The following is a 14,954-nucleotide window of genomic DNA, read 5'->3' on the forward strand; positions in this document are numbered from 1 at the left end:
CTAAGGCTTATGTTGAAACATCTCCACAGTTATTTTCCGCTGTACTTGGCCGGTTGAGGCGGCTGAGCTCAAAAAATATTAGTCCAGCGCTTTGTTGATTTTTTTGTGTCCATCGATCGTATTGATTAGGAGTACTTGGAGTATTTCTTGAGTAAAGTGGTCAGTTTCTAAGTGCCAAGAAGACTTAGCAATCAAATTCTGCTTTCGATTTTAAGATTTTCAACATTTTCAGTACATTTCTGTGCTGCTCCTATAGTTATGAGTACAAACCATGCAACCAAACTACCTAACTTCTTCCTGCCTTCTACCTGCACACGCTTTCAAGCCGCACTGCACCGCACCAAAGCAAAGCGTTTCAAATAGTTTGTAAATTTTTGTACACTAGCAAGCGATAACAATTGATACAATTTGAATTTTAAAATATATATATGTGTGAGTGTATATATATATATATTATATAGTAATAATAATTATATGAGTCTAGACTAGAGGTTTCGGATAAGCTATAACAATGCAATGCTTGATTATGCTGATAATAATGATTGTGTATAATGATTGACAATGACAATGACATTAGCGTAGATGATGATGATGATGACGATGATAATGAGTAAATGGCAATGCTGAGATTTCGCTATTTGCTTTAATTAATTATTTTTATTTTTTTTTGTTTTTTTTTTTGTGTTTTGTATGCATGATTCTCTTTTGCATATGTATGAATGTATATATGTATACGGCTATGCTTGTATGTGTATAATTAAATATATTATTTATGTTGTGTATTACAATTTTTATTAGTTGTACGATTGGTTTGCTATATAATATATGCATTAGATGTTTAATTTTTGGTATAAAGCATAAGATGTGGTTCTTTTTGGGGGAGCGTTTAGAATGCGGTGAGAGAGTTAGTGGCATTTTGTCGCTTTAATACAAGCTTTTGGTGGCAATTTTCGCAATAAACAAATTTCAGTAGAGGCATTTTTGTTTTAATTTACTGCTTAGCACAAAGTATATATGTTATTTATTTACATAATGCATTTAAATTTGAATTTTATCTTGTATGTTTGTATGCAAATGTGTGGTTATGTATAGTTGTTTACTGGCGTCGTTTACAAAATTACACTTACACCAAAATAAGTTGCTAAATCTGGGCATATTCGACAAATTTTGCAATTTTTTTAATATTAATTAATATTTGTAATCATAGTATGCATGTGTTTGTATATTGTACGAATTAAACTATGCTTAAGCGTTAATACTGTACAATTTAGCTGAATTTTTTCATGTTTTTGCCATTTTTTACACTGCAAAACTTTCACTATAAATTTTGCGCCTTCATATACAATACATATTTACGCGCAGATCTGCAACTTTTCATACTAATTCTGTAAATACTTAATGGACCAATGCGCGTATATGTATTTAGTATATATGTATTTTAAATTCAAATATTTCTATGTATGGGTGTGCGTAGTCTAGGACTATGCCAGCTGCACACATGTAAATTAACAATTTATACAACTTCATACTTCATTTTGTGCATAACTGTTTGTTGTTTGTTGTTTGCGTGTATACGTGAATATATTTGTATGCATGTTTTGGTATGTATATGAACACTGAATGCACATATGTATGAGTATGAATGATTTATGCAAATTAAATATTTACGAGTAAATACATGAGCTCTTTTGTGATATACATATGTTGCTATGACTCGACTATGCGTTTATTATTGTTTTTGTATGTTTTAATGATTTAATTGCTCGGTGAGTTTATTGTTATTGCGTTTTTAGCTTATATTTGCGACAAAATATATAGAAAAATATGAAAATATATATAAATTTTTTTTTTAAATAATGCTTCATAAAGTTCTAAAACTCAATATCACGCCCAATATTATTTGTAGTCCAGTAAGTACATGCTGCGCACGAAAACAACGAACTTCTGTGCAATTAATAACAATAATGTATACAATAAATTGCTTGAATTTCATACAAATCCAATGAGGGGTTCCCGAGTTGCTGTAGTCAGCTGCACAAAAGTAGTAGTTTTATCAAAATTTGTTGCAAAACAGTGATATAATTTTTTTCTCAGAAATGTTAACATATGCAAATGTGTCAAAAACTGCTAATGTACATTCTAATTTCGGTGAAAATTTTCGAACTTTCATTTATTCAATAACAAAATGAAGGCAATAAATTGCTTGAATTTCATACAAATCCAATAAAGGGATCTCGAGTTGCTACAGTCAACTTCACCAAAGAAGTAGTTTCTTCTAAATTTGTTGCAAAACCGTGATATAATTTTGTTTTTCGGTAATGTTAGCATATGTCAACGTTTCAGAAACTGTTAATATACATTTAGATTATGCAGACAAATTTTGAACTTTCTTGTAATTAATAGCAATAAGGTATGCAATAAATTGTTAGAATTTCATACAAATCCAATGAATTGATCTCGAGTTGCTAAAGTCAGTTCCCCGAAATTAGTAGTTTCATCAAAATTTGTGGCAGAACAGTGATATAAATTTGTTTCTCAATAATTTTGGCAAATGCAAACGTTTCAGAAACCGTTAATGTGCATTTAAATTTTGGAAAAAAGTTTTGAACTTTCATGTAAACAATAACATTAATGTAAATAATAAATTGTTTAAATTTCCTACAAATTTAACGAGGGGTTCTCGAGTTACCATAGTCAGCTAAGCCAAAAACGAAGTTTCGTTCAATTTGTTTGCACTGCTGCGTTATAAATTTACTAAAGATATGTATTTTTGTATATATGCAAACATTTCGAAAACTTTTACTATACATTGTAAAAAATTTTCGAGAATTTTACCAAAATTAAGAATAAATCGTCGAAAATAAAAATCGCTTGAAATACTTTAAACTGTTAAAAGCAATGTTAAAAAGTATAAATAATGGTTAAGGTTAGGAAAAATATATGTATATTATGCAAAGGTGTGTCATATTTTAGAGATCTTTTCCATAGTTTTGTCATATAAATAGAAACTTTAATTTTTAAATAATTAAGGAAAAACCAACACTTGTTGCCAGCATTTTCTTTACTCTGCTATTATCTGAAAATTGCTACAATATTTTTATGGACACTGCTCAACATTTCCTGCATTATTTATTAACATTTGCTTCTTCTTTACATATGTATATTGCAATAATCGCTCACCCACTAGTTTTTACATAATATTTTGTTTATTAATTTTCATAAATAACTGTTATATAAGTAATTTTTTACTTCAGTATTGACAATTTATCTTAGTTCTCGTACTTGCAATTGAAATATTTTATTTTTTATAATTACTTATGATTGTTTATTTTAAATTTCATAATTTTCGCAATCGCATTATCGATACGTTTACACTCGGCCTCAAAGAATTTTGCTTGCTTGCACTTTACACTGTTGCATTGGCATCCATGTTAGCTATTATTTTATGGCGTGTTTCTAATTAAATTTTATGTGTTTCAGCTTTTGCTCTTTTGTGATATTTCTATGCACTCTTTATGTGCTCTACTTGTAAGATTTTACATTTGGTTTGCTCACGCCTCTACTATTTTTATTTCGTTTTATTTTCGCTGGTTTGCCATTCTTAATTGCAAGCGGAAATTCGTTAGTACTGCAGTGTAAAAAAATATTTGCAATAGATAATTCTGATAATCAATTATTGTTTTTCTCTTATGCATTTGGACGGTTTTTTTGTGTTTTTTTGATAATTTTGGGGGTTATTTTTAGCAGCGCTGAGTTTAGAATTAAAAATATTCGAAAACATTTAAATTTACTGAAAGTATACATTATAATATTTATATAAATAATTGGCAAATATAGAAAGTATATTTTTAATGAGAAAAGTAGAAATCGAAATTAGTTTTAGGCAACAGTTAAGGCTCAGGCTTTTAGTAGATCTCGTAACCGAACCGAAAAACCATTCCCAGCCAATGTATGCATGACAAAGCCAATGTAAGTATCCTCTTCATCATTTGGTTGAGTGAAGGTGTTAAAAATAATGTGAGGAGACTTTGGGCTTTTGATTACTAAAAGCATATCGAACAAATATTTTTTTTTTTCTCTCAAGCACTGTTTCTTTCATCAAAGTGATGACGGATTATTTCCATAAATAAATTTATGGTTGTGTTGTTATCTATAGGGTATTTTAGAGGACCCCAGTAACTTTTACTTAGTATAGATCGACATCACGCCATCAAAAAACCTCAATAGGGGCTTAGTTAAAACTATTTGATTTTATTTCGAGAAAGCAGTTAATATAAATGAGAGACTGTCCCAATTTTGGAAAAAGTAATAGCCATTTTTAGAACCTATGAAAACCCATTATAAAATTCATAAAAAATTGCTAAAACATTTTTCAAATTAAATAATTGAAAGAAAACGAATTTAAACCAATTTTACCAATTTTGTTAAATACTCAGCTGAATTATGCGCTTTTAATTAGGCAATCTACAATATGTACGAATCTGGAGACCGATTTCTTTAACAAAAAATAAAAATAAACTCTAAATGCATTAATATAGCTAACAATTGCCATACAATTCATATCTTTATTTTTGGTATTATTTATAGTAAAATTTACAAATACATATATGCTTAGGCGGTATTTAAATTTATTTTGTAAAAAGCTAAACATTGTACCACAACAGTTTGTCGTAATAATATACATTCAATACAATATTTTAGTTGCACAAGTCCATACGGCAAACTCGGAATGAAAACTTTAGAACTGACGAAATTTTCTCACCACTAAAGCTCTGCAGAGCTTTTGCAACTTTTACTTCGGCTTTTAAAAGTTTTTGGAAATATTATCAATACAAAATTCGTATGCAAAAACTAGCACAAGGAGGCAAATTAAAAATGAACTGTTAGTTGAGTAAGTGCTTATTTCAAAGTAATACAAGAGCTACTGTGCTTTTGGCCAAAAAAAGCTTCACATTCTCACCTATGCTTTCTTCAAAAATAGTTTTATTATTCACTTGCCTGCGTTTATTTTGAATAACTATGCATTTTGTTTTTGGTTTTACTTAATTTATTTTCTTCTCAATTTTTTGTTTGTAATACTATGTGTTGCTGTATTTAAGTACATACTTTCGTTTGTGAGTGTAACTACTTTGAAGTGTTCTTGCTTTAACTATTTCTACGCTTTAATCAAGCTTCCTGCTTCAACTAACTTCTACAAAATATCAATTTTTCTTTGCAACTCTTTGAACGTTTTTGCTTTTCTTAGTTTCTCTTTTATCTTTTACTTATTGCATATGAAGCTACAAATTTTTACAACAGTTAATGATTTTCTTACGCAATTCGCTTTGAGTTCTCTTCAAATACGTTATAGCGAAAATTTTCGGCTCGGCGGCAACAATGTTTGTTCGCATTACGTTCGGTATGACAGAAGACAGAAACGATAAATAAATTAATGGAAGTACTGTGTTTGAGTAAAGCTTTGAAAAGTTCGAAGCGCTTGAAAGATGAAAGAGCTTTTTTTCGAATTAGCTTGAACTTAAAAAAAAACATATTGAATTTTTTACTTTTAGTGAAAGTTTATTTTTTTTTACTATGAAGCTTTTGTTTGTGCTCTTTTTTCGAGTCACATAAACCTTTTAAAAATAAAATAAATTTAAATTTTTAAACGTTTTATGTGACTCGAAGTTTTTTTTATTTATTGTGTTTGAGCAAAGCTTTGAAAAACTGGAAAGCTGAAGAAGCTTTTATAACCTAAAATTAAAAATATATGTTTATTTACTTTCTTCTAATAACGAAAAACTTTATACTTTAAACGCAATTAGTCTTTTGATTTTAATATCAAGAAAAGCTTTTAATAAACTTTTGCGATATTTTTTTTTTTACTACGGAGCTTTTGTTTATGTTTGTTTTTTTAAGTAACACAGAACTTTAGAAAAATTAACCCTCTTTCCCTTGCCAACAGGTAAAGCTTTGAATAAGCTTTTGATGAAAGCTTTTCAAAATACCTTAAAACGCAACAATTTTTACTCAAATTTCTGCTACGCGTTATGTAAAAACGGTTTAAAGAACTATACGCAATTGTAATTTATTTAGGTAAAAGCTTTTCAGAACGCCGGAAGTAAAAATTCAAAGCGTTTTCAAAACACGTTAAAACTAAACGAACTTTAATCAAAATTCTCTTGTACGTTAATTAAAATACGGTTTAGACAATATTACAAAATTGCTATTTATTTAAAAGTTTTTGTAGGTGAAAGCTTTTTATAACACATGAAGTGAGGAGTGAAAGTTTATTTCAGAATCCTTAAAAACACAAACTTTTCATAAAATTCCTCTATATGTTTGAAAATTATACAAAGTGGAAATTTTTTTTAAAGCTTTTGTATGTGAAAGCTTTTTATAAGACCTGAAGCTTTTGAAAATTTACTAACTCATCTTAACAAATCTATTTGAAACATTTACAAATGAAAGCTTAAAATTTTTTAAGCATGTGTACATATACATAATTCTGAAAGCTCCAAAAGCTTTAAAGCACATAATAACTCATTAGTTATAGGTTCACAAGCAACATAATTTCTTTTGAAGCACAGTTTTTTACAACAAAAATTTAATCAATACTTAGCAAATTCTTAGTACTTCTTACATAATTTTTTAACCTTATTTATTGTTTATTAATTTGTTTAATTTGCTATGTTACTATTGTTAAGTATAACTCGTAATTGTAAGACAGTAGTTCGATATATTTTTTGTGTATTTTTTTGTTTCTTCTTCTTGTATTATTTTATTTGTTAGTTTTGGAAAAAAATTACTTTTATATAAAAATGTAACTAAATCAGAGAAATAATTCTCATGCTATTGCACTCCCTGACATTGTTGTCGCCTGACGATCACTCTGCAATTCACGATTGCGTTCGTGCTGCTCGGTTTCTGAACTGTGATGAGAGTAGAAAATAGGTATTTACAAATCAAAATACATAATTTGATCGTTTAGGAGAGAGAAAAAGAGAGTCAATTACAATGTTTCATAAAGCTTATGTTCTCTCTTTCACTCCATCTCTCTTCTATGTAAATTCCTCTTTCTTACTTTGAGCGCACGGCTATTGGACTTGCGGGCACAATATCCGCCGGCGGTGCATTGTTATTATTTGTTGTCGATGCACGACGGCCATTGCCCGATTTGAAAACAAATATTGAGTCATTCTCAATTTCATTCTCAATCTGCTATAGAAATTGTAGAAGTTTATTCAGTTTGTGGATATAAATCTTTGCTATAAGTTTGATTGTAACTTACTTGACGTTTATAGGACAAACGTTCACTTGAGACCGAACCACACGATGAACTCTCCGAAACGGCTTGCGTAACGGTCGCCACTGTGGGTGGACTACTCGGTCCGGGAAAGCGTTTGGAGCACACTTGCGATTGTATATGCTCACAGATGCGACGGAAGCGGCGTATATTGCCTGAAAAGAAGCAAAGGTTGGGTTTTCAGTTTTTGTCGTAAAGTTCCACACATATTTAGTAAAAAGATGTGTTGTCATGATCTAATGTTCCCTACCTTTAGTTTGGTTAAAAAGATGTAACCCACCTGATAACAAAGTGAATGTCAGTGCAAACAGCATATCCGAGATATCTCCTTGTTTACAAATTGCGCTTATATCCACCTGAAAAAAAGAAAAGCTTCTTGCTTAAAGTTAGTCTAACTAAATAAAAACGGGTAGTATACCTGAAACTTGACATGCCGCTGAAACATGACCGGTCCATTGCCATTGCGTTTGTATTCTACACGGAAGGATGTGGGTGAGACTACGCTATGCGAAAGCTCTGCCATCTGAAAGGGAAAAACAGCCATTACAAATGTTAGAATTAAGTAGAAAGCGCTATCAAACTAATAATTCTATAACGCGAAGTCTAGAATATAACTCACCGACAAAAAGGCATGTATCAGATGTGCCTTCACAGTCGCTATTGGCTTGCCTTTTACTAAAATTGTAAACGTTTCGTCCTTCTCTGTGGTTATTAGATTGCCAAACCACGAACGTTTTGTCAACTCGGGCGATGATTCGGGCGTCAAATGCACCTCGTCCGCGGAAACTGTTAAAAGACAGTTATTAATAATTAAGCCTTGCGTGCGTCTCTTAACTTACCTTGCAGCTTTCTTCGATGAAAGCGTGGGCTACCCAGAAAACTATTTTTAATATTTGTAAGACGCGTCTTCCACAGCTGGCCACCGGGCGCATTACATGGTGAACCGGGCATCACTGGTGAACTGTTGTTCATTAGCGGCGATGTTGTAGGATTCATTACTGCAAGGAGTTATTATTAGAAAATAGTTATTCTACTAAAAAATCGGAGGCTTAAAATTTCGTTTGGACGTAGCACCTTCTTCTAGATCGGACTTAGTTCCTATTTGAAATAATTCCATTTCTTTTCACTCCACTTTTCTTCAAAAACTACTTTCTTTGTTTTTTAAACACAAATCTACTTACCGCTATTCGCTTCCGGATCGTGGAACATGCTAATCGCTATAGTCGGTCCCGAATTGGCACGATGATGCACGGTTGAGCCGCTACCACTATTGCTGCCACCACCAGGACTGCCGGGCACACCGCCACAGCTCGCCTGCAGCGCTGCCTGGCGTTCACTGCGTGAGTCTCGACGTTCGCGTGCTTCACGCACCGCAACAATATCACTGCTGCCACCGCTGCCCCCACTACCAACGCCACCCCTATCACCTCCACTGCCACCGCCAATAATACCCTCCACGCCGCTTTGCGAAGAATGTGAGGGCGTACGACTTACAGACGGATGATGGTGTGCCGAGCCGGAACGCTCGCGGCATTCACTCGAATAGGTAGAGTGACGGGACGAGTGTCCGGCGGATGTGGCCGCTGGCGAGGATGGACGTGAGATGGCATTGACTTGTTGTTGCGCCGAATTGATGGGCGAATTGCAGCGTGTGGGACTGTGATATGACGAGGAACGCACCGAGGACACCGTAGTGGGCGAGCGACGCTGGTGATTGCGCGAACTGCTGTAGGACCGGAAGCTGTGATTGATTCGGTTTTGTTCGAAACGTTTTGGAATTGGTAACGAATGCAAGCGCAAGCAAGGGTTCGAAATGTATTTTTGTTTTTTGCATGAAATGTTGCGCAACGCGTTTGTTCGTGTGTTTATTTTTGGAGTTTTTTGTATGGACGTAGTTAAGCAGCGGCAATGCATAACAGCGAACATGCAAGAAATATATGATAAAATGACGAAAGCGTTTAGTTTCGAATGTACATATGTGTGGTTTGCATTTTAGTTTGTAGCTCTGTGGCAACGCGTGAAAACTTACTTGAAAGCTTGCCGTCTAGGCGTTAGTGGTGAACCTTCCGATATCTGTCCATAGCTGGGCGAATTCGTACCATTTATACGACAAGTATCGAGTCGTTTTCTGGGCGGATCCACTGCATCTAATTCACTACGTGACTTTTGAGCGATTTCATCATCATCTTCCAAGGCAGGACGCCTTCGTTTACGATCCAAGAGTAGAAAATATATAACTTTCTCTGTGTTGTGACTGAAAAGGAAAGTAGTTAGAACCTCAAACGAATTATGTGATATTCACTTTCTATTTTTTATGAGATATTAAGTAAGTCTAGGTATCAAGAGACTGACTCACAGTATACTGCCAATTACCGTGTACTACATAATCGCTTAATCCATTAGAACGTTTTCTCCCTTATTATTGCTTATTATGGGGCAACAGTGTTTTACTAATCGAAAAATCTCTACCACGAACCCCGAAAAGTAGTAACGAATACTATAAAAAGGGAAGCTTGATTAATGATCTAAATAGAACATCCGCGGTCAGCGAGTACCTGGGAAATAGGGCTTAATAATAAAGACTATAGATAATAGCTTGAAAGAAAAGTGACAAAGGAAGTCATGTAGCGAAATATTTCGAAAGATTCGTTTTACTTTGATTGGCTGGTTGGAAAGGAGCCTGTAAGCGCCAGACCACAGACGACTTCCATTATGCTCCCGGAGGGTAACCAAATTCAAGTTTATCTAGCAACTCAGTGGCTTTGGTAAAAACTTATCAGCTTGCAATAACCTAACGCTTTGAAACTTGGTATAGGCGGTACGAATATTCAATTCTTCCGCTGGCTATCCACTAGAAGATTTATTAACATGCTGGTTAAAGCAGAGATCCACTTGACAATTTCTGTTATGCCTACAATTATGGCCTCAAAGACTGAATTGTAGTCATTCAATGTGCTGCTACCATTTGTGTATGAGGCAATGTGTCATCTTCAAGAGTTCCAGTTTCGAAGAACTTTGGTAGCCCTGCTCTCAACGTATTCTATCCAGCCAGGATAATTCTGAGGTGTTTGACAGATCTCAATAGTGTAGTAGTTCTACCTCTTAAATTTCGAAATTTTTGTACTTCCTCTTTACTTTAGTAACCTCATCGTTCCCAACCAACTCCTTATGGAGAAGCTTAAGTGTGGCTCTTTATGTTCTACACCTTTCCGATTTCATCATGTACTAGTTTTCAGATATCCGGAGTTTATATCTTTTCACAGCAGTGCCATACATTCGACCCGGTATTATTTATTATTTATTATACTGAATAATCAGTTCTCCCACCCACTAAACTCACTAGTCTAAGGTTTACATTGTAATTGCATTTAATTAATGTGCTTGCTAAATATGTAAGAAGAACTCCGCCGAATGTCTGTATACGACGTTGTGCCATATTAAACCGAGCTATCTACAACAAGTACCGTTAATCACTGTTTACGACGAAGTCCAAGAGAGAAGTGTTGTAACAAGCACATGAAGCACATACTTATATAACCTGACACATACGTATGGAGTACTTACTTCGAACTCAATAGCTCTTGTATGAGTTTATCCTTTTCCTTGAAGCAACCCAGCGAGCAAATCGCATTTAAAACATCCGGATCCACCGCTGAGGCGGACGGTATGACATGCGTTTGCACCACCTCCATCATCGGCAGTTCCAATTCCAATTCACCTTTGCCACCAGCCGTGACCCATGGATGGCGATTTATTTCCGACAACTGTGTGTGAGAGAAAGAGAGCGGCAGGTTAGAGCGATGGAGTTCTTGGTTGCAAGCCAAATCGAATTCGCATTAGAGTGGTGTAATTTTTGTTTTTTACGAGTGTGAAGAAAGTGGGAAGTGGGAATGTGAAAGGTGTCATTTAGGCATGTAAATGCAAATAACTGTAAATCAAATGCACGAACTCTTTGACAAACGAGCGCGTTTGGGAATTGACTGGTGACACAAGCAAACAAAAGCCGCCACAGTTTTCGCTGTGTGTATGCAATTATGCGCTGTGGCACATATGTACATGCCAATCGGACGAAAAATTGCGAGCCCAACAAGACAGCAACAATAACAATAACACAAACACATATGGCTACATGTCACTTGAATAGTAGCCGTAATGCAATCAGTGCTGTTGCCGTCAACAATTGTCGCTTTTATGACTGACTGCCTGCCGATTTACTGTTCGTTGTTATTGTTTTCGCCTCACTGGGGATGTTGCGGAATGATGTGTGAACCACCCTTGGCTTTACGCATAACTTTAGACAGCCAAACGCCATTAGACGCATATGTCTGTACATAGGTATGTTTGTATATATGAATATGTGTCTATATGTATGTGTATAGTGTGTATGTGCAGCTGATGACTCACCGTCAGTCGTCGATCCGGATTCACCTCAATCATGCCGCGCAATAAACTCTGACAGTCGGGCGGCACAAAGTGCGGTATGTGAAACACGCCACGCTTCACTTTCTCCAGCAGCTGGCGTAGGTTGTCGTCATCGAAGGGCAATGCGCCCACCAATAGCGCATACAGGATAACGCCACAGGACCAAACATCCGCTCTGCGTCCATCGTATTTTTCACCCTACAAAAGAAATCCGTAATGCAATAAAAACTGTGTGGCAGTGAAATGAAAAGAATATAAAAGCAGCTACAAAGATTTGCTGTAAACTCATCACTATTATATTTCTGTCATTGCTGGCTGGTAATATGTCGCAGTAAAAAGGAAATATATGCGAGTGTGTTGCATTGTGTATTAGGAGGGGGCGTTTTTTGAAGACAAAAATTAGGATATCATTAGCAGAGGCTTAAATCTTTAAGAGCTCAGAAGAATATTCGGTTCAGAAAAAATAGAATATGACAAAGAATTATTGTACGAATTTCGAAAATTTTAAAAAATTCGAAAGTAATGTGTTTCTTTTCTTTTAAAGTAGAGCATAACGACAAGACGAAGCTTCTTAAAAAAAATAATGTGGGAATTTCGAAATATTTCGAAAATTTGAAAATGGCGTTTCTTAACTCTAAAAGTGTTCGATAAAGACAAGACGAAATTTTTTCTAAAAAATATTGTGCAAATGTCGAAATTATCCAATTTTTCGTAAATAACTGAATGTTCACTTTAGAAGTGGTGGATAACGCATTTCGAGATCTTTCAAAAATTCTAAAATCTTATTTGTAGAAGTGGACGATAACGACAAGATGAAGCTTAAAAAAAACATATTGCGCGAATTTCGAAAGTTTTCAAAAATTTTAAAATAATATTTCTTAACTTTAAAAATGAAGGATAACGACAAGACAAATTTTTTTCGTAGAACTATTGTGCACATTTCAAAATTTTTCGAAAATTCGAAAATAGCGTATCTTAAGTGTTAAAATGGAGGAGAACGATAAAATGAAACTTAAAAAAAATATTTTGCAAATTTCGAAATTTTCCGAAAATTCGAAACTAGTAATATCCCTTAACTTTAGAAGTGAAGGATAACGCCAAGACGATCACTTTCAAACATAATTTTTTCATACATAGTTTTTATACTTACGAATTTAGTTATACGTAAAGCAATTTTCTACCGCATAACGACCCACACTAATGCTACACACCGCTTGGTTGAACTTTGTACTATTTCAATTTCGCATCGAACAATAAAATACATACTTTGCTTTGCTAAATATTATTGTGTATTGAAATGGAATTTAGTAAAGTTTATTTTGTTGTGTTTTTTGAAACGGAAATGCACAAATAATTTCACTATTTCAACTACGCAGTGTTTACGTCATCGCTGGTCGATCTTTGGAGCCAGAGTAAATAGCGAGTTTATAATCGAGGAAAGGGCGCAAGCATACAAAATGTATGTGAGTAGAAGGAGGTTTAACTAATGAAGATGTTTCCATTGCCAAAATGCAGCACTTTCACCAAAGTTGGGGTTGATAAGGCTCATAACAATGCATAAATATATTTCTGTGCGTAGGGTGTGGGGTGCAATAAGCGAGACAATTTTGGGGTGCAGTACACATCTTTATTTACTGCTTTCACAAACGAATTTGGAATCCTATAAGTTGCTAAAAGCTTAAAGGTTTGGGGTATTCCTGCCAACCTCCTTTAACCCACCACCACTTTTATGTGTGACTCATATTTCAAAGCGCATAAAATATACATAGTTATAAGAGACACATTAACACTGACGTTAATTGTTCGCGTTACAAAGGCTGGAAGTATGTGATGCTCGATTTTTGAAAGAGATTTTTACACAAATTTGGGCAAGAGTCAGTCTCTCAGTCTCCACCAAAAAACAACTACTCTAAATGGATTCTATAAATTCCAACACTTTCCGTGTTTCTTTATAGTTGGTTATCGCCTCGCTTTTGTGGGTATATCTCGCACATTAATTTATAGTCTCTAACCCATTATTTATTAACAAAGTTTATACAAAAAATTTGTGAAAATAGTTTTCTAATTGAATTGCTATGCAAGGTTTGGTAGCATGGCACATTTACTAAGATAGTGAAGGTCGTTCTTTTTCAGTGCAATTCCTTTTATTTCCATTAAAATTTAGGTTTATGTAACTGTAAATACTTGAGAATTTCATATATGGAGACCATTTTCAACTAAAAATTTAGCGCAATAATATGTCATAGAAATTTAGAATTTATTCAAAAAGAAAACTGCCCTAAATCACTTGCTTGAATCATTCTAATATGTTCTGTAAGGATTTTATGAGTTTCCTCTTCACTTCATTAATGTGTGCTCCAGAGAAAACTCTCGACACTTCACTAATGTATTCTACACTCCAAAGAAAATAAGATAATGAAACTGTCGCTATTTATATTTTGATCTTCCATAAACTAAAATTTTATCAGCGCGCCATTAACGGCATTTTTGAAGATTCCGTACGTCGCTGAACTTTGAGAAGTAAATTCTCAAGCGTTCCAGAAATAGTATTTGCAGTTTAGAATATTCCAAGAAGTGTATGTCTTGGCCGAAACAGCTTAGTATGAACATTTCACTAAATAAGTAACAGGCATTGTTGCCAAATTTCCGTTACTGTTACCATATACTATTACCCGATTGTCTCAGTTTTTCTGGTAGCATCGGTTAAGTTATACAGCCATTACTACTGACGAAGAAGTATTGCTATATGAAGATGGATCGTGAACAGCTTAGTACGAACATTTGACTAAATGAGTAAAAGACATTGAATGTTGCCAAATTTCCGTTACTGTTGCCCGTTACTACTACCCAATTGTCTCAGTTTTCCTGGTAGCATTTGACGAATAAACTTTTTCAACTTATCAATTTTAAGTCTAAATGTGTTTTATGTGATACAGTTATTTTATTAACCAATTACTAATCGAAAGATGTGTGAGTAATATTTTAGTGCTGCTAGCGCTTAAAAAGCCCAACATATTCCAGATTATAATTCAATATGAATCATGGGAATCTCTATTATCATAAAGTAAATTATAATATTTTTACATACTATTACCTACACTAAACTGCTTCTCTCCAATCACATTTTCCCCAAATCAGCAATTCTTCCAATTTCGTTGTCATTCGGAATATCATAAATGTATTTCAAGTATTTTGAACGGCTAAAAATGTACTTTATGCCAATCTCCATGCTAAAAACTAATTTTACGAT

At 34.0% G+C, this 14,954-nt stretch overlaps 1 protein-coding gene across 2 annotated transcripts in view; it reads right to left on the bottom strand.

Moving 5' to 3' along the window:
- Positions 1-1,286: 1,286 nt before the first annotated feature.
- Positions 1,287-14,954, bottom strand: part of LOC120779179 (serine/threonine-protein kinase BRSK2) — a 48,734-nt gene continuing 35,066 nt past the window's right edge. The window contains exons 6-16 of one of the 2 annotated variants that reach the window (XM_040111423.1): positions 11,687-11,902; positions 10,847-11,046; positions 9,312-9,536; positions 8,464-9,023; positions 8,122-8,280; positions 7,902-8,068; positions 7,701-7,805; positions 7,563-7,638; positions 7,268-7,437; positions 7,061-7,194; positions 1,287-6,908 (exon numbers count right to left, since the gene is read on the bottom strand). In XM_040111423.1, the coding sequence (XP_039967357.1) occupies positions 6,824-6,908; positions 7,061-7,194; positions 7,268-7,437; positions 7,563-7,638; positions 7,701-7,805; positions 7,902-8,068; positions 8,122-8,280; positions 8,464-9,023; positions 9,312-9,536; positions 10,847-11,046; positions 11,687-11,902 (2,097 nt within the window). In that variant the 3' untranslated portion in view covers positions 1,287-6,823. Of the gene's footprint in view, positions 6,909-7,060; positions 7,198-7,267; positions 7,438-7,562; positions 7,639-7,700; positions 7,806-7,901; positions 8,069-8,121; positions 8,281-8,463; positions 9,024-9,311; positions 9,537-10,846; positions 11,047-11,686; positions 11,903-14,954 lie in introns of both variants that reach the window. The other variant, XM_040111422.1, reaches the window with a different exon arrangement.

The sequence above is a fragment of the Bactrocera tryoni genome, chromosome 5, assembly GCF_016617805.1.
Source record: "Bactrocera tryoni isolate S06 chromosome 5, CSIRO_BtryS06_freeze2, whole genome shotgun sequence".
In the NCBI taxonomy this organism is placed as follows: Eukaryota; Metazoa; Arthropoda; class Insecta; order Diptera; family Tephritidae; genus Bactrocera; species Bactrocera tryoni.